The 25,241-nt window shown below is 40.0% G+C and overlaps 1 protein-coding gene across 1 annotated transcript in view; it reads left to right on the top strand.

The window, feature by feature from the left end:
• The window catches only part of TPH2 (tryptophan hydroxylase 2), a 51,987-nt gene extending 39,190 nt beyond the window's left edge, over positions 1–12,797 (top strand). Inside the window, exons 9-11 of the mRNA XM_029963509.1 lie at positions 3,674–3,769; positions 11,759–11,892; positions 11,981–12,797. Of these exons, the coding sequence (XP_029819369.1) occupies positions 3,674–3,769; positions 11,759–11,892; positions 11,981–12,155 (405 nt within the window). The 3' untranslated portion in view covers positions 12,156–12,797. The remainder of the gene's footprint in view (positions 1–3,673; positions 3,770–11,758; positions 11,893–11,980) is intronic.
• Positions 12,798–25,241: the final 12,444 nt, after the last annotated feature.

Genomic DNA, 25,241 nt, shown 5'->3' with positions numbered 1-25,241 from the left:
CAAACTCTTTTATGAAGCTTTCCGAAGGCACTGTATGCCTTTGCTAACCTGTTCTCTATCTCTCCATCAATCTTACCATCCGAGGAGATGAGACTGCCTAGGTAATTAAACTGCTGGACTGATTCAACTGAGCACTGATTTGCCAGTGGTGATATGGGGAGGAAGGAAGACTCCTTGAGGTGCAGGTTGATAGAGAACTTCTTTAAGCTGACTCCCAGCCCAAAGAGCTCAGCAGCATCTGCAAAGCAGGATGTTAAACGCTGCAGAGCTACTTCTGTGTGGGCAACAAGGGCGGCGTCATCAGCATAAAGCAGCTCCTGGACAAGATGAGCACTTTAGTGTAAGGCTCTTCAAAAACTACAGAAACTTCAAGAGCCTCTCTATAGGTTGTAGCAAACCCACACTTCACCCCAAAGATGAGGTAGAACTGAATGTAAAGGCAGATGACAGGATATTGCTGTAGTTTGTAGTGGAGCCAAATGTCTGGGGCCGCAGTCTAGGAAGTATGCCAGAGACAGGTCCAAGATTTGAAATCAGAACAGGAGAACCTGGATGCCCCCATTTGTGCTTGCATTCATCAGCCTATTTGTAACAACAGTGTAATACCCAGTTTTTGTCTTCAGGTGAGGCTTTAAAAAATGTATTTATCTCAACAGCCATTTCTTTGTTCAGTCATTCCCACTCCAAAATGGTTATCCTGTGTGTAAATATAGAGTAACACAATTGTGGTTTACCATACAAAGAGAGGCATCTAGTGGGTATCTCTGTGTCTGGTCTATGAAAAGTGGCTCTATATAGTTAGTATTTAACCTCCTTATCAGTATGCCTTGATGTTTGTAGACTTGAGAGCACAGCTTACTGAGCCTGCAAACTCTGTTGATGCACTGAGCCATCTCTGCATGTCTGTGAGTGGGAAGGTGGGAGGAATCGTGTATCACTTACTAATGATCTGAAGATGGCAGCATTGGGTGAACTATCGCATTTTCTTGGCTAAGCAGAACTCTCTTAAATAGTAAATTGTAATTGCTCCATATGGCAAATTTATAAAAAAATCAGCTTTTCTTTTGAAGGGCTTTTCTCAGTGCTATAGTTGGATGCCACAAGTTAGTAGTAGGCAGATGTATTGCCATTTTGTATGTGTTTTACTTGGGTTGGTTATACTGCGATTACAAGTCTTGTAAATAATAAAGTTTGGCTCTCATCAGCAAGCGTTGGCTCATAAATATAACTCCCTTTTATAATAGTAACGATTATAATAATTTTTGAACTAAAGTAAAAGAAGCTCAAGGAGGAAGTGGAATTTAGGTCTCTCTGTCTTGCGAACAGGATACCCATTCACCCTGGACAGCAGGGATTGCTCTCTCCTGTGGCTGTGTTAGCTCTCTGCCTTCTGCCCCTTTCATTCCCTGGAGCACACATCCTCAGGGGAGTGGAGAATGTTTCTCTTCCCTTGCTCCTCTGGTCCTATAGATTGCTAAGTGGGCATTGGACTTTCTCCAGGGACCAGCATGACATTGATTTTGTCTTCCTCAACCTGAGAAAGGTCGACAGGAAAGGTGTCTCACATATGGGGACAAAGTCATGGCTGCTCTTACAGGTCTTCAACAAACACTAGACTTTTTAGCCACTGTTGCTTTTAAGAATGAAAATGAGCATGATCACTGTGTTTTATTGGGAGCCAAATCCTGCTGTGTATCTGTCAGAATGTTTATGTTTACAGCATATGGCCTGATGGGTTCCTTTAAAGGAGTTGGGAAGGAGGGGGCAAATTCAAAGATGAGATTTAAGTGTAAAGCTGAGTAGTTCATTGCTGACAGTGTCAGCATGTAGAGAACAAGGACTGTTGCCTCCTGAAGGTTTTTCTGGCAAAATATTTAGGCAGGAAAGCGGCGTTTGTACTCTTGGTGGTAGGTCTCTCAGCTTCACTCATTGCTCCTACAGCAATACCTTTGTCATTTTGTGTACCTGGTGTTTTGTCCCTGAGATGACATTTTTGGAAATGAGTTGTCTTCTTCTAAGTGGGGACATTAGCTCATTGCATATACTGAAAAATTTTATGCCAGCTTGACTTAGCTGTGTCAATAGCAAAGCCAGAGGTGGATATTTGATTTTTTTTTTGGTTCTCTTTGATGATGTTGTGTTTTCACCTCCCCTTGTGGATGTCTGTGCCTTTGACTGCTGCGATGGAATCTGACTTAAAACATTTGAAATTTCTGCAACTGATTCTTCTTCTCAACTGACTTAGCAGGTTTGGATCAGACACAGGGCTCATGTTTTTATTTTTTCTTTCATTACATCCTTCTGCACAGTGCCATGCTGCATGAATCACTAGCTCTGCAGAAACTTTGATGCGGCAAAGCAGTTAATAATTTCTGAATTTCTAAACATTTATTGAACTTAAAAGAGGTGTTAATTTCTACTCTTTTACATTTAGTATGCTAAATACTGGAAGAGTGGGGTATTAAGGAGGACCTGTATGGGAAAAGATCATTGTGTTAGGATCCATTCTTAAGTTATTTGAAAAATTCAAGATTTAGTACAAAATACTGGGTTGCTTCTTGTCTTAAATTCATGTTTCCTGCAAAGACAATTAAATCTGCTAGGTTCAGTGAAGTTATGTCTCTTTACACAAAACCTGAAATTGTCAGATAATGTAAAAAACTCAAGTATGTACAGATGTGTGTGTATATATGTGCAATATTTTCATGTAAGTTAGAAATCAGCTTCCTAAAACCTTTATATGTAGAAATAGTTACTATCTTAATCTCAACTGTTTGATCTAATATCAAAAAGCAATCTCGATGTCTCATAACAAAACCAAACTAAAACTCAGAAGATGAGTCATCTTCTGCATTTAGTGGACAGTGGGCTATCTGTGCTTCTTAAGGTCTTCCTAACGTTTAACTTTGTTGGGTGGCTACAGCAAAGTTAAATACCACAATATTATTCTCAGTTAGCATATCTCTTTCACAGCTTCTCATCAATTTTACAGCTCAGATATGTTACCTGATTGAATGTAGACCTAAAAAACAACTGCAATGGATTGGTCAAGTAAACTCATTTGACTGACTATAATTTTCTTTCTGTAATTTAAGAAGCCAAATGCCATATTAGTTCTTCATTTATGACAGACATTTATGACAGAGTAAAATCTAGTGAAGACTAAGGCCTGAACTCAAGAAGGCTCCTACGCACACGTGTTTAAGTAAATTCACTATGTTGCAGACTTTAAAGGGGTATCAGCTTGAGTGTAAAACTGAACTAGATCCCGGAGATCTTGGGAGGTTCCTAGACAGTCGGACTGACTTCCTTGCAGAATTTTATTTTAAGTCATCTCATTTGTTTCAGAAGGTTTCATAAATCTCTGCAGATTCCTATCAATGCATTTGATACCTAAATGATCTTGCTTGTCCATTCCTAACTGGCCATTCCTGGGAACTGCTTGGTTGCCCAGAAAAAAAGCAGAATCTCACATTTTTGTTCAAAGCTCCCTTACTGCAGAACATGACATTTAAATTACTTGGCAGTAATAATGTACTGTATCTGAGTTTATATTCAAGACAGGTAATCCTGAAGAAGTGGGGCAAGTGAATGAATATGGTACTGATTGTCATTGCTTAAGTGCCCATTTGCAACTACACTATATGTATGTGAATATCTGTATATTTTACAGTGCTATTTTTTTACGATTGAATTTGGCCTTTGCAAGCAAGAAGGACAACTACGCGCTTATGGGGCAGGACTTCTGTCTTCTATTGGAGAATTAAAGGTATGTACCATTAAAGCAGAATCAACCTTTAATCTTAACAAAATAATAGTTGGATATAGATATATTGACTCTCAAATAACAGTTAAAATTCTCAAGATAAAAAGCTGATACTTAAAATGTGGTATTGACCTAAAAGCTTTGTTAAAAGTATCAGCTGGCACTTGAAGCATGAAACGGACTTGTAAGTCCCAAAGTACCAAAACAACTATAAACTACAAAACTTATTTCTGTTTGAATTTTCATTTCTTGTAAAAGGAGGCTTATGGTTTCTAGCAGGTAAGGTTGCCTTGGGCCTCTAAAAGCTTTGTTTGGATGAGAAGCATATATTTTTAACACCCACAATAAAGTGTTAGAAATCAGACATGATTGTGTTGTAAGTAATCCAGTGTATTTGAATGGATTCATTATTGATATGAAAAAACCAACATTCATTAAGGTCCATTCAGTAGATTATTCATATTTACAATTAAGGAATGTGTATAAACTCATGCTAGACTTGCCTGTTAGACAATACATAGAGCCCTATTCTTATAAAGGTGAAACTGTTTAACCTTGCATGGTGTGATTAGTTGTAGCAGATGATTTATTGCCTTTTTTATGCCTACAAAACATGGGAAACAAGCAAAAGGTATTTTGTCACAAATGTAGTATTTTGAGACTTAGTACATCTCTCTGTTGGCAAGATGGGAGGGAAGGGTAAAGAGAGGTAAGAGTACTATTTTCAGGGACCCAAATGACCTCTTGGTGGCTTTGCAGGTAAATATTTGTTTTTCAAAAGCATATATGGAATAGTATTTCAAACTATTTTGCAATATATCTATTGTTTATTTGTGTTAAAACATCTTCCCAGCCTCCTGGGCTGGCTTTCAGTGAACTGTCTGGCAGATTAATAGAAATACCCCAGTCTCTTTTTGCTGTTTATTTCACCTATAACAGAGTATTTGTGGTGAAGCTCCTTAGTCAAACTGCTGTTCTTTCAGTAGAAGGAAAAAGGTTGAAGAAAATTACCTTTTCCAGTATTTTTTCCTTGGCTGCACTAGAGATGCTCTGAGTTCTGTGCATACTTCAGCCAAAGAAGCATTCCCTATCTGCCTGGCAATATTCTATACTCACAGCGCAAAGATGGTTAAATGCAAAGAGATGAACATGTCCTGCTTGTTTTCATCTGGCCTAGCAACATTCAGTGCTGAGCCCCAAACTCTGTGCAGTATTTTGCAGAGAATCAGGCCTTTTATTTAAACTAAGAGATATAGTTGCTAGGTTATGACCCTGAAAATACCTGTCACATAATTTACAAAATCTAAGGGCATAAAAATGAGGAAATGGATAGTCAAGAACATAATAAGTCTTCTACCATCACTGTTATAAATAAACACATTATTCTTGTCAAGTGTGCATATTTTGGTATCACACATTTGTGATCCCAGGTCCGTATTCTTTGCTCAACAATAATCTCAGAGTTTAAGTGCAAAGAATAATCCTTTTGAAAAGCAACAGTATAAATTAAATAATTTGCCCATTAATGGACTATATTGATCTTCTTCAAAGGTATGGCCATATATATATATAAAATAGTAATTTTGCCATAAATCAGTAACATTATATACTTTTCTATTACTCTACATATATATCTTGTAGATATGATGCCTGAAGGGACTATTAGACCATTTGGTTTGATCTCTTGTGTATCATAAGATATTAAATTTCACCAGATTGTGCATATGCTTAGAGACTTAAATGAGACATTTTGGTTACTGAAAATTTGTGTATTGTGGGAACAGAACAGCACTATACCACAAGTAGACATAGTCTCCATGAAGGGCCTGATAAGGTGAAAAATGTCCAGAAAGCCTTTGTGGGACTGTGCCCCAGAGTAGAAAAGAAGGTAAAAGGTAAGGAAAAAATTGCAAAAAATGACTAAGTTTTCTGCTAAAGTGACCATGGGAGAAGCTGTTTCTAGACCACATTCATGGGCATGAATGTGCTTCTTGTCAACAAGATACATCAGGCAGGTGCTTAGGTAGGAGAATGTCTGGGCACCCATGACTTCGGTGCACAGCCTTGCATCAAGCCATTGCCAGTCTCTGCTGTTTTGTGGGAAAGCAGCCTCCCTTACTAGCCTTTTCTCTTAGCACCTATCGGGAGGGAAAATGTCTTCTTTCATCTGAAAGTTTCTGAAAAATCATGCTAATAGACTGTTCTGGAGATACTGATTATATCAATATCCTGATTATAACCAAAATCCTAATGGATGGCAGCAATTGTTCTGAAAATGATGACAATACCAGCTATTTCAGTGGTGAGTGGGGATGAATAGGAGAGTCAGATTGCATGGCCAGGAAGCCTCACCCTTGTGTGTGCAACACACGTACTTCTCATAGGTGTCAGAGTGAAAATATTTCAGAAATAATTACCGCCGTTCTTAAGACAGGGTGATTGTGGGCTCACAGTCACTTCTGTGAAGAAGTTCAAATACTTAAGTATCCTTGTCACTAGGAAGACAGATCTTGTTTCAGTTTTGAATTTTTATACCTTGACTTTATAGAATCACAGAATAGTTTAGATTGGAAAAGGCCTTTAAGATCCTTGAATCCAACCGTCAACCCAGCACTGTCAAGTACCACTAAACCATGTCCTCAAGTTGCCATATCCACACATCTTTTAAATACCTCCAGGATTGGTGACTCAAGCACTTTCCTGGGCAGCCTATTCCAATATTTGGCAACCATTTCAGTGAAGAAATTTTTCCTAATATCCAGTCTAAACCTCACCTGGCGCAACTTGAGGCCATTTCCAATTGTCCTGTCACTTGCTACTCAGGAGAAAAGACTTACCCTCACCTCAGTACAACCTCCTGTCAGGTACTTGGAGAGAGTGATAAGGTCTCCCCTGAGCCGCCTCTTCTCCAGGCTAAACAACCTCAGGTACCTCAGCACTGTCCTTCTCTGGACATGCTCCAGTGCCATAATGTCCTTTTTGTAGTGAGGGGCCCAAAACTGAACACAGAACTCGAGGTGTGGCCTCAGTGCTGAGTGCGGGGGGACAGTCACTGCCCTGGTCCTGCTGGCCATGCTATTGCTGATACAATCCAGGATGCCATTGGGCTTCTTGGCCACCAGGGCATGCTACTGGCTCATATTCAGCTGCTGTTAACCAGCACCCCCAGGTCTTTTTCTGCTGGGCCACTTTCCAGTTACTCTCCCCCAAGCCTCTATCTCTGCATAGGATTGTTGTGACCCAAGTGCAGGACCTGGCACTTGGCCTTTTTGAACCTAAACGATTGGCCTTGGCCCATCAATTCATCCTATCCAGATCCCTCTGCAGAGCCTTCCTGTCCTCCAGCAGAACAATAATGCCAGCTTGGTCTTGTCTCCAAATTTACTGAGGGTGCATTCGAGACTGCAGAGGCATTTGTTATTAATATGCTTTTGAGGGCAAGAAGAAAAGGCTTTCTCCAACTGCTCTCCCCATCAGCTCTCTTTTCAATGCAGTGGTATTCACAGGAAATAACATGGTGACCAATTTTATGTATAATTTCTAGAAATGAATGAGCCACACTGTTTGCAGGGTGGTCAGCAGTATTTGGTCCTTTCAGTGCAGTGAATGGCTTGTTCAGTCTTCTCTGTTTCTGTATTACACTGCTTCACTCTGCAAATCTGGTCAACAGTTTTAGTAATGAAGAACTGTAAAAGCTAGAGAAATGTGGGCACCAACCTATCAATATAGGATTCCCTTCAAATTTTTTTCCCCACTCAGTACTTAGAGTTAGAATTTCAGATACTGAAAAGTGCATTTCCTGATGTGCATGCTAGGGAAGCATCAAGTAAAAAAAACTTGGAAAGCACAACAAAATAAGGAGAAAGAGAAGATTAAAAATGAAGCCTGGGGGAAACGAATAATACAGTAAGTAGTTATAAAATTTCTGCTTAATATAGTCAGGTTAACTCTAGCTAACACTATTACACAGTATGTATTTGGGGCTTAGAGATAAGGTGGAAATAATGTACATTTCAATTATTAAAACTATTTCTAAAAGGCAGTTCAAATGTCTTTGGAAATTTTAATCCATTTACTTTGTATGATGCTCTCTTGAACTCTTTCATTAAAGGAGTCTCCTATCCATTTCAGTTGGCTGTAGATCAAGTCATATATCCCTGTTGTATGCTTCTATATTAAACGGAGAGGTAGTCTTCAAATCTTTCTGTATAAATTTTTAAGGTCGAATACAATATATAGTTGTATTATTTTGTTTTAATGATCGTTTATTTTAAGAAGAGCCAGCATTAGCCTTTAGCACCAAAAAGATTCAAATGCAAATTTTGGCTCGGTTTTCTGAAGAGGATGAAGAAAACAACTCCTGGATCCCAGATGTTCATTTTAGTACTCTTTAGAAAGTCTTTTACTTATTTGTCTAGACAATATATAAAATTGTACCACTGAAAAAGAATTTCTGGTAATATCAGGACACTGTCAGATTTGCAACTTAGGTTGTAGATAAGCAGGAAAACATTTAAGAGCAGGGTTTTCCAAGACTATGTGTACTCTACCAGGAATAACAAGACGATAAAATCAGTACTGGTACACACACAACTTCTCAACTCAAGTTTTCCCCTTGCTGGCTGAAACTTTTACTTTTTGGGGTTTGTTTTGTTTATTTTTTCTCAATTCTGAAAAGCTCTGGGTTGTATTGTTACACCCCAATTTTTATACTCAAGAGAAATTACAAGACCAAACTTTTTTCATGTGTCAGTGATAGTGGTCACTTAAGAAATGATTCACTGTTGTGCAGTGTGTAAATGCCTGGTGCCATCTGACATGCTCCAGTATTTCTGACCGGCTACCACTGCAAAAACATGTAAGTCTTCTTTAGATCTTGTGCTATATCTTCCATCTTCTGTACAATGCATCAGACAACCTAGACCCGAGAGACCTGTAATGAGTAATGGTTTAATTCTTAAGCTGTCCAGTTGTCTGATACTGCTGCTTTTCCTCAGAATCAGTGATGATTAATTTGGAAGTTTCACTCCAAATTCTTGTTTCTCGAATGGAAGGAGAATCACCAGTAGTTTTATTGGCATAAGCAGTTATATGATTCATATGAATGGGCCATTAGGGACAGTTATTACAGATCCACAAGATGGTAAGATGCTCTATTTTACCAAAACCTATTTTCCTTGTATTAGCCCTGACATCTCATTGGAGGGGGATAACAAAAGAGGTTTCTGTTGGAGAAATCTACTTTCTCATTTGAATTCACTGAAGAACTGAATGTCCAACCAAACCATAAGTGAATAGCATGAACTTGAAAGCTTTTGGACTCACCAGACCAAGTTTTTTTGTTGAGATTATGTACTTCATAATGTTGAGAGTGCCAAGGACCAACATTTTAGAACACTGTAATGTTTCTGTAAAATGCTATAGTCAGCTTTGAGTCAGTGTCCTGACCCTTCTAGTTTACACTAAACAGTTTATGATCCCTCTGAAGGTTTGTCTGCAGGCTCAGGTCAGTTGCTGAAGTCTTGCATTGCTGGTGTCAGTGTATCAACTCAATAGCAGATGTTACAGATGCCAGATTGTGGAATTTGAAAGCACCATCCAGACTTGCAAAGGTGGAAACATTGCTTTGGTAGCCATGACAATGCCTAATTGATCCAAGAGCCGAAGACTATGTCCTAGAAGGGAGACAGGTGACTCAGGTGGGAATTCATCGGAATTTAGGCACTTCATTCCCAAACTGCAATCTTAAGAAGAACTGATCAGTTGTCACCTAACTTTGAAGGCATGTCTGAATTCTTTACCCTCTGTTTCCAGGTTGCACATTCTTTGGTGTCTTCACATCCCAGTCTCTGCAGAATTGCTTTGTGAAGCAACAGCTCTGCTCATGTGTAAACTAGACTGGAATCCAGAGTGTATGAGTCATTTCATATGGTTAATCTGAGGAGAATAGCTAGAAAGGCTTTCTCAGAGGATGTCCCCTGTGATAACTAATCAGCTTTTCCTCCTCTTTAAACTTTCTCCTTTTATAAAATCAGGGCTCAGTGACTAGAGGAGTTGTTCATGATGTAGGAGCCACAGGCTAAATCCCTTCTCGTCTCTGATGGCTTCAGTCCCAAAGACTAGACTTGGCCTGGCAGAGGCCATTAGTAAGTAGAGAAGATAACACTGTCAACCCTTCTGTTGAAGCTTTCACAGTACAAGAAAGAATCCATAAGCCAGAAGCGGTCACCTACTGATTCAGTTCCTAAGAAATCATGGCCTGTATCATAATCTTGATTCCAGGCATAGGGCTTCACTCAGTCCTGTCAGAGTTTTAAAACTTTGTGCTTTAGACATTTGAGGCATCAAGTCTCACCTGGAAGTACAAAGACACCTTAAGAGGAGATTTTATTAATCTATAGTTAACCTCCCAGGGAATCTATTATAATTTTCAGTGAAGAAAAGCAAATTCATTTTGATAGAAGGAGGTAAGTGCCTAAATTTACAGGCATTCACTGGTATGGTGGCTCTGCAAAGAGAAAGTGACAACAGGGATATAGGCAGTAGCCTAATAAGGTGAGCCTGATCTGCAGTCCATTTAGAAGAGAATGCTGGTTGACCGACCATTTTGAATATTTGTTTTCAAACCTGTTCAACTGATGGCTGGCTAGAAACAGCAAACTTTGTGAGAAGGAAAAGATACATGCACTAAAGAAAGGTAATTCTCTGACATTTCATGATTCCATACATTAATTTTTCATGTATTTATTTTTGGAGAGAGAGGAGGTGGGAGGAAGAGGCTCTTGTTCCAGTTTTCTGTCCTGTTATTTGGAGACTGCAGGTTGAGAGCTGATGTGATATTTTCAGTGCCTTTCATAGGGATTTAGGAATGAGCATAAGCAAGAGCATGCATAAAAGTTGTGGTTAATACCTTACTCTACTATAAAGAATGTCCATGCAGATAGAAAGTAAAGAAATCAGAGACACCTTTGGACCTCAGGGATCTGCTTCCTCACTGTCATTTCTTTATGCTTTTCATGCACATCTTCCACTGTGTATAGATATAAGGGGACTAAAGAAGGTTGAAAGGTGACCTAAATATGCTCTTCTTCCTTACCTTGCACTGCCATAACAGAGCACTGAGAATGAAAATATGTATGCTCTGGAAGATAAGGTAGGTCCAAAAGCTAACACAAGTATTCAAGTCGAAAGGGGAGCTAGAAAAGATTGTGTTGGAAAATGTCTCAGTACCTGCTTTCCAGTTTTGAAACCTTCGTGTCCTTCTAGTGGCCTGTGCAAGTCATTTAAAGAGAAATCTAATCAGAAATCTCTATTCTGAGTAGCAGCATTTGATGCCTCATCTGCCCAGTGTCTGCCCTGTAGTTAGCTGTGTCTGTTTAGCTATTTTTTTGCAGTACTATATGGAGCATTATTGCTCAGGTGTATGTGGCAGAAGGGCAGTGCATTTCATCACTATGCAATACACTGGCATTATTTAATGGGTTTTCAGATATATAGTTTCACTTTCGCTGTCAGGAAAATAGTATATGATGCTGTCCTGAAAATGTAAAGCACAGATTGTATGAACTGCTTGTTGAGACTCAATTTACCCATCAAGACAATGATGAATTCTACCAGTTAAATGACATTTTGGGGACATACGTATTTGCAGTTGTACAGATAATGTTTCAAGAATGGTTATTTGATGACTTTCCTGTTTCCAGCTGAACATTTACATCTGTATATCTTCATGGCAGGTGCATTTCTAATCTCCTCCTTATTATTTCATTATTAGGGGAAAAAAATTTTTCCATAGAAAGAGCTCTTTTAAGTAGCAAATTCACCATGTTCACTAGTCAAACTGAAAAAAACATTGTAGTAAAACAAGAGGGGCTACCAGCTCATGGGAAATATACAGCACAGCGATATAAAAGCTGTATATATGAACAGTTGTATGTAGACACACAGCAGTATCAAAACACAGTTTAACAGGTCCTGTGGTATATTTTGCAGCATGCTCTCTCTGACAAGGCCAATGTGAAAGCATTCGATCCAAAGACAACCTGTTTGCAAGAATGCCTTATCACTACTTTCCAGGAGGCTTACTTTGTTTCAGAAAGTTTTGAAGAAGCCAAAGAAAAGATGAGGTAAATTATTTCCCCTGACTCAAAAATCCAATTTTCTTTTCTTTAGCAGTTCAAAAAAAAGTTATGTTAATTTTCTTTTTTCTTTCAGGGACTTTGCCAAATCAATCAATCGTCCCTTCTCTGTGTATTTCAATCCATATACGCAAAGCGTTGAGATTCTGAAGGATACCAGGAGTATAGAAAATGTTGTCCAAGACCTCCGCAGCGATCTGAACACTGTATGTGATGCTTTAAGCAAAATGAACAGATATTTAGGGATTTGATATGTCTGGCACTGTGATTTACTCTCAGTTGCTCTTTCTGTAGCCAGTTACATCACATGAGATGGCTAACTTCTCTTACCCATCAGTTTTCCCTCTACAGCTCGGCCTGTGTCTTGCATTGTTGTGTACCTCTGTCTAGATGTAATGTGCAGACAAACCAAGGCAATGCTAATTTGTAAATGCAACACGGAATGTGGCAGAATATAATCATCAGTTCCTCAACACGATGCCATGTACAAGTATACCATTAAAAATTTGACTGGCAATGGTTTCGTTTCCGTAAGATGATTCACTTCAATGTTTAAGAAATGATGTTGTTGATTTCATTAAGTCTATTTCTTTATAATTCCTTTCCTTCCATAAGAATCCAGAAAAAATTATTTGTGACACTTTTGTTTTCTTTGTAAGAGAATCTGTATTTCTTTCTATGGTGGTAAAGACACTGTTTTGTCCATATATCTGTAACAGAACTGAGTGTCTCTTGTGACTGAACAATACAATTTGTGTACCAGTGCTGAGATCAGGAAGGCTGTGTATTGGTACTAAAAGGTCTCGGAGATTACACGTTATGAGAACTCTCAACTGACAAAAGTTCAGTGTGGCTGAGTAATTGCAACACAATAAAAAAGAAACCTCTGACAATTCACGTAGAAAGATAGTTCTGATTCACACTTGCTACCTGTGACAGTCCTGAGCATGCTTCCTCTGCGAGTGCTGTCTGAGAATACGATAATTCCACAGGCCCTTCTCCATCACTGTGTGCCTTGTGCATTCCCTTGTGTTTTGAACGTACTCCTCTTGCAATTCATGCATAATTTACTTTTCCTCATTATTCCCCATTCAACCTTGACTTGTCTATGCATGACTGGGTCTATGCTGTATTAGTATCAGAACATATAAAACGGTGAATATGGAAGCTGTTATTTAATTATAGACAAAATTATTTTCAGTTAGTAGAATACTTGTGGAGTGATTAAATCATGGAGACACCCAAACTGCCTTGCTTATATTGGATGGATGCAGGTAACGCCTGAGTTAATAAACTCTAAGTTGTCAAGCTCTGACAGATGTACAAGCTCTGTCTGGGGAGCACAGTGCAGAAATATTTGAGCCAGCTCTTATCTGGAAGCAATAATTATGCATGTCCTTCCTTTATCTGGGTTATTCTATTCTCCTATTAGCCAAGATAATGGAGAATTGACTATATTATATGGACCCTTCTTAATGGAAACCATATGGCTTACGTGGATTATGTCAATATGGGTGAAAGTGTCACAGCTTGTCTACATATATGGAAAATAGGTATCTATTGAAGCTACTCTCCCAGATGAAAGAGTCATGCAAAGACTCTTAAGTGTTTCTAGCAATTTCAGCATAAAAAGAGCACCACTTGATAGTGCCAGCATATCCTTAAATAAGAGGCAATCTATAAGGATAATTTTCACAGGGAAATCTGCCACCTCCTCAAAGATAACTATGAGATAACAGAAAAGGCTCTTTTCTGTGGATGGTCCCTGCTGCATTCTTATGCTGCTGTTAATAGGGTTTGGACAAATCTAGTTTTAGATTTAACTGTGACTGGCATTTGTACAAATGGATAACTGTTGAATTATCCCATGGGAATCAGCATGCCAAAGGAGTTTTTAACTTCCCAACGGTAGTGCTGACTGCTCGCTAGCACTTAGCACAGGGGAATTGCTGGCAACCTTAGCAGGAAAGTTTGTGCCTCTTTCTTCACGTGAAATCTGATGAACCCTTGTAGCCATTTCTGGAGAAAATGAACTGTGCTGAGATTTGCTTTAACTGGTCTGAAAAAATCATTGTGCAAGAAATAGTAGATCTTATTTGATTCAAGAACTGACAAAGTATTGTTGCTTGCTTAAGTAAAATAGAGCCACAAAGATCCAAAGCTTCAAAGTTGCTGAGGCTTTCCCTTGAATCAGAATTATGCAGGAAAACTTTAAATACTTATAATATCTGAATTTGTACTTGAATTTTCTTAATAGCTTAAAGTAAGTATTCAACAGCAGTAAAATAACAGAAGCATATCTTTGTTTTGTTTTGTGCTGTTAGCAAGTAAATCTTATTATGGATTAGGGAGAAACCCTTGAAATCCAATAGTCATTTTAGGACTAATGATGGCAAGGAAACTGTCTACAATGAAGATATAATGTCAATGAAACAGAACATTGTCAAAGGATAATGGGCTCCCACTGCTAGATATATGCTTAATCCAATGATTTTATTTCTATTATATAACATGATTAAAAATAAATTAACTATAATGGGGTAAGGAATAATAGTGATTTAGAGAGACAATCACTCATTGTTCTTACTTAACAAAGCGGCCTTCTTACAGGCTGCAGAGCAAACTGGTTTTGGGCTTCAGCCAGTCAGGAGCCAGGACTGGGAAGGAATGCTTTAAAATGTGCATTGTTGCACTTTTATGAATCAAATAGTTCCAGTTTAGCTGAAATTCTTCTCTGCAGTTTTTATTAGCAAATTAAGATCAGCCATACAGCAATCTCCTTGGATGACAAGCTCATTTAGGCATAATGCAGGAATTATTGACAGTTATCAAAATTACACTAACATTTCATTTAGAATAGGCCATATTTATCTAAGGTGCTTGTTTAGCTTTAGTGAACTGGACTCTGGAAATTGGACTTCTGGCTTAGTCTCATTTATTTCCTGTGTAATTCTGAACTGATGCTTTATGAGTCTGAGATATATGCACTTGCTTTGCCTGCACAGACTAAATGGGCCCAAGCTTAATGAATGTAAAGCATTGCAGTGTTTTACTACCGTGCAAAGTCTAAAATGAAAAACAACACTGAGACATGGCAGCAAATACAAATACCAGGTTTCATTTGCCAACCGAGACATGGTTCATGCATTTCATTTAATTTACTTGATAGAGGGGGTGGAATGGGGAAGGTATTAACACAATATATTGCATTTTCCCTCTCCACTCTTCAAGACCTGTTGGGAATCCTGTTCTAAGTTTGGCCCTAAAATGCACTTTTGTGAAATAAGGTGTCTTTTCCTTTCTTCTTGTTATGATATCCTAATGTGATGGAGAAAATTCCAGAAATTTACTGTACTGTAATGCATATTTACTGATGCACTGTATTGGATTACAGAAAAAAGTTTCATGTCTTTGAATGGACAGCCTGGCTCAGAGAACTAAAGCTGCTGAAGGCTTTCACCTACAGGCTGCTGGTGCAAATCCAGCCCAGTCAGCAGTTACTGAAAGCTATCACCAGCCAGCAGCAGCCTGGCTTCTGTGTGATGAACTGGGAAGCTGTGATTGCTTAGTTTGGAGTAGAGGAGGCTGAGTGGAGACACGATAACCTTTTTCAAACACGTAGAAATAGTTGCAAAATGGAAGGGACAGGCTGTTCTCCAGCCTCAAGAACTAATGGACTTAAGTTGCAGGAAAGGAACATTAAGTTATGTAACAGTGAAATGTGAGGGATAGATTACCTGGGGAGACAGCAGAGCCTCCATAATTTTTTAAGTGAACAAGGTTAGGCTGCTGCCTCTCAGGAAAGATGCTGGCACAGTCAGTCCCATCTTGAGAACAGAGGAGAGGGAATATGACATCTTGAAGTCCCTTAGAGCAACAACCTGGAAAAGGCTTCAGATGGCTCATAAGAGCAGTAATGGTCAACAGCCACCACTGTAGAGCATTTATATGTCACCTGCACTTCTGCCTCCTCCTTCAGTCTTTGACCAGCCCTAAAGGGTGGTTCTTCATCTTTCCGTCTTTGCTTAGAGAATGATTAGAATGCATGGTCAGTGTAGCCTTAAAGACTGACTATGGTGTTCTATTTTAAGTTCATCAGCCATTTGAGAGAACTCTCTATGTGGTTTACCTGCTAGTTACAGCTGCCCAGAGTCAGAAGACTGAGGTGCAGTCAGCATTTGTGGTTTTTACAAACAAGGTTTAAATCTGTTCAACTTCATAAACAAAACAGAAATGCATATTTCATCCTATCTGTGCCTGCATTTGGGCTGTCAGGAAGACTGTGCTTCCTTGGACAATGCAGAGAATCTGGAGGTCTTCCAGGCTGCTGAACTTGAGTGCTCCAGTCAGATATAAGCCTTGTGTCTTGGTGGAATCTGGGTGCAGAGCAGCCTGTTCTCCCTAACTCCCCTGATTTCCAAGGAGAAGAAACCCACTGGTGTAGTCCAGAAGGGAACTTTGGTTTAGGTCCAAGTTCCCGGGGAACTTGGGGACTGCACCTGCTGTCCAGCCTGGTGTCCCATTAAGGGCCAGGTAAGGATTGATGCAATGCTCTTCCTTTCAGGGAATCAGCTTTGCCAATGTGGAAACGTCTCTTCTTGTTTCATCTGTCAGTGTGTTGCTTTTTAGAAATATGACAGCTTCCCTTCTATCTCAGTAGGAACCATGATCATATTTCCAAATAATTTGTGAAGGGAGTAATTCTGCTATTGTATAATGACTATGCTCTGTGGTATCGATCGCTCCAACTCTGGAGATGTTTCACAGGCAAATTCTCACCTTCTCAGTGAAGAGTTGGACAACAATGACTGATTCCTCTTATGGGTTTCAAAGTATGTTTGGGACAGGGCATGAGGAGAAAAGTTCTGGTTATACTAGGACATATTTATTAGAAATGAGTCCCTCTAATGACATAGTGAAGGCTGTAGAGGTGTCCTTGGCATCCTTATTGGCAATTTTCCCTGAGCTTGAAGAGTAAACATTGTTCTCAGTTGAAATGCTCTATGAAACCTCTTTTATTTCATTTTGGATCTGGTCCTAGAGAAAAGGTAACTAAACACAAAACAATCAGGATTCAGTGATGTCTATTCAAAAGAGCTACATTTAGTTTAAAAAGGCCCTCCAGCGTCTTAGAGTAAGAATTCATATTTCTTTGCCAACAGCTGAGGTAGGGTAACACTAAAAATAAGTGTTGGCATCTTCTTGGAATTTGGCCCGGAGTGGACTGTTCAGGTGGAATAAGTGTGAAATGGTTACATAGTCACATACTTTAAAATGCAAGTGGGTGGTGGATATTCTGGTGGACATTTTTTTTAATATAGTCAGAAATCTCAAATGTCCAGGAAAATAATGGAGAAGAAGCTGCCACTGCCACACTCCACCTTTGGAGGTAAGGAGTTGGGTTTGTGAAGCAGCAGGATTTCAGTGTGTTAAACTGGCACATGACCTGAAACACAACCCAAATATGCCTGCATCGCCGGCTTCTATGAGAGTTCCAGCATGAATACAATCCTTATAACAGAGCAGCAATCAAGCGCTCTAGAGCCAAACAGCCCTCCTCTCCCACAGGAGAAAAAGTGAGTGATTTGAGACCAACAAGACAGAAGTAAAATCACTTTTATTTCCTTTTAGAACTTTTGGAATATGGTACTATTTTATTTTTTCATAATGGTTGTAAAGAGATGTTAATTATGGAATGGTTGATGCTCTTAGCGTTTTCTGCCTCAAGCTTTTCTAGTTGCCACTAAAACCCGGTCTTGATACTTTATGTGAGAGTAATGCTGATTATGTGATGCTGCCATTTCCCAGGGCTTGACAACTGGTGGGTACATCTAGTGCTACCCTTCTTCACTATCCCTTCTTGCAGTGAATTACAAACCTCAGAGATGTGAATAAGGCCAGATAATGGTAAATGAGTTTAAGGTTATACACACAGTGGTTTTGCCACTCAAGCAGAATTTGTCAGGAGGATCAATCTGAGTTCCCTTTTAATGATCACCCCTGATAGATCACTTGCCCGTAGAGTTATGAAAAAACAAGTGTCTCTCATCAAATGGGAATCAGGGAGTCAAAGCCAGCACATGTTCCAAGAGGCATTCTAGTGCCAGCGCCAGTCAGTTCAATTAGAAGTAGCTTGAAATAGAAAGGCTAAATTTTACCTGCAGGTCTCAACTCAGCCACTGTTTTCTGAAATAGATCCATGTCTGCTGGAGCAGAGCTAGAGTAATAAGTCAGGCATGCAAAGGCTGTTCCTTATTTCTTTTGTAGGTATTTTTTAAAAGAAAATGTTAACTCCAGAATAAAAATGCAGTGTGCAGAAGATGGGGAGGCAACATGGTCTGCTCTTGTCTGAGATCTCATTCATTGCTCCCTTCCAGTGCTGGTCAGCACAGTTCCTGCATCCAAGGGAAGACTCTTGGTCCATGCTAATTGACAGGCAGAAGTTACAAAGCCACCTGAGTCCCAGAGAAGAGCTCCCACCCCAAGCTGCTCCTGTGGTCTCAAATAGCCACTGTTTGTCTTCCTGTGACTTGAGGAGCAACTCCTCAGGCTTTGTCTGTGGGTGTCTGTGTAGCGGGATCAGTTAACACATGCTGTCATATGTGCAGGAAAAGTAGTAAAGAGAAGCTGAGAAGTGCCAAGAATTTTATTTCATAGATCTCCTTTTTCAAATCTTCTCAAACCTGGCTTCTGCTTTAAAAAAAAAAAAAAAAGGCAAAATAGAGGCCCAGGAGCACCATCCCTCCATGCTTCCTTCCCACTGCAGTCCTCCTGCAGAACTGCTGTGCAGAGGTGGGCAGCCTTGTGCAGGTCTGCACTGAGTACAGTGTGGTAGTGTACAGGTCTGTCTGAGATGCTAAACCCAGCCTCATTGCTGGAGTGAAGCCCTCCAGGGCAGTCAGGGGTCTCGGTGCCAATACAATCTTCCTTGCCCCATTTCAGGGAAGAATTACTTTAAATAGCTTGTTTAGCAAGCCTAACTCTTGAGACTATTAAAAATGTCAGTGGCTCCCCCAGAGTTACAAGGAAAGGGCATGGGCAACTGTGTGGTACCTGTAGGCAAGTATGGATTTTCTCATTACAGTGTCAGCACAAAATCTGGCACACACATGACATGAGGGTCCTGTGAATTCAGTTGTGTTACACCATCTCTCAAAAAGCTCAGGAGAAACAAAAGATCATCTGTTTGCTGATGGATAGGCATAGGGGCCTCTATATATCCTCTATTTTCCTGCCATTACCTAATTTCCAAAGGGGAGGAAGAGCACTGTATGCATGAATGCTATGTAAAAAGCTGGTGCATTTTCACTGAGCAATAGCTTGGTTTGTCAGAGTTAGGAATGAAAACGTGGGTAGAGGGAGCAAATTAAACCTCAAATGTAATGCTTCTGATTTACAGAAGGGAGAGGGGAAGTGCTAAGTGAATGTAGGAAATTGCAGCATTATGCGTTGTAAGAGCAATTCTTTCCGTCCTTGTAGCTAATGGACTGAACAGAAAGTGAACAATTTATTTCATACAGTGATTCACCAACACTCTGACAGGGTTTCCAATTCTGAGCTCAGTTTCATGTTCACCTCCCTGTTTACTAGTGAAATAGTACAATTATCTATCTACCTCTTACATTTTATAAACAGGCAAGGCTGTGGTATCAGGAAAGAAGAAAAATAACTGTATAAATCCTGCATGTTTAAGGCTGGAGGGAAGGGAAATGAAGCAGGTGTTACCTTTCCTGCAGTCTATTGGAACATTCCCCCCTAAAATTAAAGTTAAATTCCCAGAGAAAATAGGTACAAAAGAAAAATGCTAATGGAAGTTGGTTTTCAATTTCTGTTTAATGTTTTCCCCGTACAGGTTTGTGAAAGGAAATCACAAAAAACTTCTCATTTGAGTCCACTTGTCAAATTGTCAATAGTAAAGTAGCCAGAACTGTTACAGCTGAATTGGTCACATAAAACTGTAGTGAAAAAGGGATGCTTCTCCCAGAGGCATTTGGTAAATGTGCTAAGCTGCTTTAAAAGACAGGAGGATATTTTTCTGCCTTTAACCCCAGTTTTACAGAGAACAGAAATCATTTGGACTATGAGGAGTTTCAGTTTTTAAACTGGAAATGTTTGTGAGCCAGCCCTGACTGCACATATCTCTTGCTCATGGGAACAGTGTGTTTGAATGGAACAGCCTCCCAGAAAAGTGTAATTAGTTGCTTGTTAAGTTTGATTATTTTTGATATATTAGTGTTTTTCAGATAGAGTTATTTGGAAGGAGATTCTGGACAAAGATATTGTAAAAGGGAAATCCCTGTCCCAAATTATAAATTCCATAGAGCTTTTAAAAAACAGTGAGAATCAGTGGGTTTAGTGGAGGAAGGTTATGCTATAAAGATGGATATGGAAGTTATTAATAAGGGTAACAAGTTGAACGGTTGAGGATTTAGGAGTCTTATTTCTAATTGCAGAGGTAAAATGGAAAAAAAAAATAGAGGTCAGTTGCAGCAATTACCTGTTGCAGCCCCTTCTGCTAAATGGTGACAAGACTGTCACTTCATGGAAGAACCTGAGACTCCTTATGCTTACCATAAAATATGAGTATAAAGTTGATGCTAAAATGCTGTTAGTCCGAGAGCCACTTAAATTGATGGCACCGGCAGCAGCAGCAGCAGTTGTCAATGTGGGTGCTGAAATCTGGGATCTGCCTGAGGAGGTAGGGTGGGCAGCAGAGGTGACCTGCCCCTGTTGGGAACAGCATCCACCTGTGGCTTCAGAGCACCTGAAGAGCATGCATTTCATAGCACCGTTTTGCACATTGTTCCTGGAGACCCAAGGGGGAACTTTGCAGAGCAGGGGTAAAGTATGTGGTTTTTTCCTATAGATATAATGGAAAAAGGATAGAAGGTCCTACATGACTTTTGTAGGGGATTATCAATAGCAGAAGAGTTATCTAATCTTAGCCTATTAAGGAAAATAATATTTATTAAAAACATTCTTATAAATCCTTAAAAATTCCTTACAAGTCGCAAGGTATAAGTACCTCTGTCCAAGCGCAAGAGGAGAATCCTCAGTTCCAGGGCTGCCTCCCTCAATGACACTGGGATAGAGGTGCTGGGTTAAATGTGCATGGAGTCTCTGGGTGATTTTACTGCTGCCCTTTCTGGAAGCAGTGCACTAGGCCTGGGTTAGCTGGGCAAGCCAGCAGTGCTGGCAGTGGTACAATTAATGTGGTGCTGGAATTTGCAGTGGTACAATTAATCTGCTCCCTGTAAAACAGAGAAATGCAACATTCTCTTTGGATTATAGGACAACAGGGACAAGTTAATTTTATGAGGTGTTTACTACAGGGTGGAAAGAAACATAACCTGTGAGTGCTTTTTTCTGTGAAGTTAGTCCTGGTAGTTTCTACAAATGTGCTATTACTTGGTACCTCCATTCAGTTGGATGGCTCTCACTCCATATCTTTCTGACTGTAGCAAGTTCTAGACAAACCTTGGCAGTGCTCTGAATTTAAGTGAAATCTGCCATTTTGTTAGCTCTGAAATAAGTCACGTATCTGGAGGAGCAGGAGGAATCTGCCCAGATTGTTACCATGCTGTGGTGGTCCTTGGCAGTAACTCTTAGAGCTAAGAAGATCATGGTGGCTCCAGGGCTGTCTGGGCAGAATTTGCACAGAACTATTGCTGTGACTAAGGAGCTACAGCAGATTTCTCTGGATTCCCTTAAATTCTTGAGTTTCTACTTTCTACTGGGCATAGCATAAAGGAATGAAACCACAAACTGGGAAAAAAGTGTTTTTCCTCTGTTGTTAAGAAACTGGTACCAACAGAAAACTTCCCTTTCCAGCATCAGCAAGTTCAAGAGAGTGACTGCTCCACTTTCAGCCTCCCTGCCACTCTCACCTCAGAAGTTGTTGCAGGCAGCATTTGTTCCCTGTGATTCCCTCTTGCAACCTTATTTTCAGTTGACTGGAGCACTACAACATGGTGAAAGATGACTTGTGTTTCCTTTTCAGAAGATGGCTTCATCTTTGGTACTGCAGAAAGAGACTTTCTTTCTTGCAGATTCCTGAAAAATGTTTTTTGTTGAGATGTCAGTAAATCTACTTTCACACATTTGCGTAAGTGCTTCACTGTTGAACATTTCACAGTTCTGGGACCTGTAAAACCCTAAACAAAAACTAACCTATTCTGGTCTTTTTAGAAGATTAAAGCAAACAAGCAAGCTGATATTTTACTGCCATTCATCCTAATTAATCTTGTGTGGCTCCTCAATTAGGCAATACAGTTTTCCAGTGTGTGTATGTATGTACATGTAAATTAAAAAGAGGCCAGATTATTTTCCAAGCAGATTTTATCATGGTCTTCTGTATCGCAATTGCTACCCAGGGTTCTGCAAAGCTACACGTGTGGTTCTCATGCAGAAAACAGAGCAAACATAACGTAACTAACCCATATTGACTACCAGATGCCTCAAAGTGTTCAGGACTTGTAGTAAACTACTGTTTTCTTTGGTCTGTCTCCCTTCTGCCTTCTGATGCTTTTCCCTTTGATGCCCTGTGACCTCGCTGCAAATGCGATGCCTTCTGCTCAGTGCTCATGGACAGATGGATGATGGTGCCAACAAGGGATCTCAGGAGTCAGTCCACTAGACTCTTGCTTGTCATTTCTCAGAAGAACGATAACCGATTAGCTAAAGCTAATGGCTTCTGACAAGCAGTTAACTAGACTTAAAGAAATACTGTCTCTGTGAAACAAGAATCTTCTGATAGATATTTAAAACTTCACTTCTCTGCCAGATGCAAGTGTTAGTAACCATACTTTGCCAGCTGATCACATCTCATAATTACAATTACTATCCTAGCCCAGGGAAAAGCTCAGTTCATTTGTCCAAGTATTGATTAATTGGTGTACTCAAGATTACTTTACTTCACAGAGGAGGGATAACCATTAATAGTGTTACAATTACAGCCCAGAAAGTACAGTGATGAGGGGCTAGATTGGAACTTCGATAGATAAGAAGAGAGGCATTGTTTATATAATCCTGAAAAACTTACAGCTGCTGTGTCAAAGGAGGTAATTAACCCTAGGGAACCACTGATGACAGGTTCATGTCCTCGCTCTGAGGGCTCTCCTCATGGGAGTCCTCAGAGGTCAGTCACCATCTTAGTGGCAAAGCTGGGAAAATCTTTGCCTGAGTGATGTCTCAGAGCTGATGCATGTGTGGAAAGTGTGAGGAGGCTGTATTTTGTTACTGTGACTCGCACAAAGGATGGGTGGCATTTTAGTTTATGCTCCCTGTCTGGTCAGGCAGGAGAGGGAAGGAGAGTCCATAGCACGAGGTGGCACCAGGACATCCTTCTCTCCTCCTTCTCTTGTGGATGAAAGAAATCTTAAATTTTCTTTAAAACAAAGTTTTGCATGGAGCAATGCGATTTTGCAGAAGAAAGCAGCAACTTAGAGCTCATTAAATTTATAATGCTGCTACTGGCTTATTCCTAAGAGTGAGCTGAAGCTTTGGTTAAAGAGTCTAACAGCCCCTTCAGGTCAGCAAAGAATTCTTGTGAAGATTCTCCCACTGTGGACAAAGATCAGAAGAATTTTCTTAGCACTTTGTGTGTCAGAGCCCAAAGTCCAAAGGCCAGGTCACTTTGTGCCAGGTCACACCCTTCACATTGAGGGCATTGGAAATCTCTTGGGTTAGAGGAGCTTCCAGAGAGCCACAGGTGGAACCTCATTCTCCTGAGCTGCTGGAGGTGGTGAAGTAGGACATATAGCAAGGATATTTTATTGATGGAAAAATTATTATCTGAAGTCTGTAAGTTCATATCGTCAATCTCTTTGACCTCTTTATCTAGACTTCAGCTAATTTCAAGATTCTGTTCCAAAGTTAGTGCCAAAACACAGTCAGTGTTCATCGATCACATAGCACAAACGTGACTGTTCCTACTGAATAGCAATTGCCTATGGGCAGTGTGTCTGTGCTTGTATTTCCTCATACAGCCCACTCTTCCACACAAGTCCGTATTCTTTAATGTAAATTCATGCTAATCTCAGTCTCTATACATGTGGGCATATTTCACCCATCTGATAAGGATGGGTGATGCTATATACTTTATATTCAAACAACCTGGGGTTAATTTGATGCCAGCAGAACAGCTTTTAATTCTCCTTCTCAAGGCATTAAACTACCAGCATTAACTTTCTGTGCTCAGCTCTCGAGGTCTACAAGGAAATGGTGTGAGCAAATTTGATAGCAGGTATATTGGCATGTGAATGTAAATCAGGTAGGGAGTTGCAGGCAAAACGAATATCAGGTTAAGATGTGTGGTGATTTTCAAAGGAAAAAATTGAACCAAATTAAGTTCAAGCTACATTTTTTGTTCTCACTGCGTGGATAGTTTGGGTGTTTGATCTGTATGCTGTGGGCGGATTGTTCAGAAATAGTAGGTCATGAGTTCTTTTGTTAATGAAAATGTGAAGGGCTCTCATGTCCCACTCTTAAATGTAAAATTTCTTTGCCAGTGCAAGTCTTACCATTAATTTGATTTATTTTTTGTCAGTGCCCTATTTTCCCTTCCTTCCTTCCTCCTTAAAGTTCTCCAAAAAGAGATTTGGATGCATAATCCAGTGGTGTCCTTTTTATTTACAGACTAAATGCTGAGTAGTAAAATATAGATAAACAATAATCTGCCCAACTCACACATACTGATTGCATGCCTCCTTTTTGCCACTGCTATCAGCATTACAAAAGCTTTGTTAGATTTTATGGGGTACTTGTAAAAGTCAGGAGATTTCAGGGAATTTTACCTTTCTGTTTAAGCTAAGGAAAGTGTCTCAAAGCTTGGAGCCCTTTCCAGCAAAATCATTGCGAGCAGGTCCTGCCCTTTCTTAAATTGGGAAGGCGACAGCTTGAGCACATTCACTGAGTGCCACTGTGACAGTCTGATCACCTGGGGAGAGAAGTGTCTTGCAGACAGGCAGATCCCAAGCCATTTTGGTAATTATAGGTGAAAACTAACAGCTTGCCAGTGCAGATTCCTGGGTGCCCAAGGTGTGTGCTTACAGGAGGAGCCTCCCCAGTACAACTGCTGCATTCAGTGGTTCTGCAGCAGCTTGTCCTGGAGGGTCCCTGGGGAGAGCATCTTGTAAATAGAATAATTGGGAGATAATAGATGTAATGAACAGTAGTTTTGCAAGCTCCTGACCAGCTGGAGTTGAGAGACCCCATGCTAGCTAATGCAACTACATGATTGTCGGGTGCTGGCTGGGCAGCTAACCAGGCCTTTCAGTTGCAAACCAAAGTAATACTCCTTCTATTCAAAGATTGTTTATAATGTTCCTTGATTGATT

This window comes from Manacus vitellinus, unplaced genomic scaffold (assembly GCF_001715985.3).
Source record: "Manacus vitellinus isolate BGI_N305 unplaced genomic scaffold, ASM171598v3 scaffold_5_pilon, whole genome shotgun sequence".
NCBI classification, from domain to species: Eukaryota; Metazoa; Chordata; class Aves; order Passeriformes; family Pipridae; genus Manacus; species Manacus vitellinus.
This window is presented reverse-complemented; position numbering and strand designations above follow the sequence as displayed.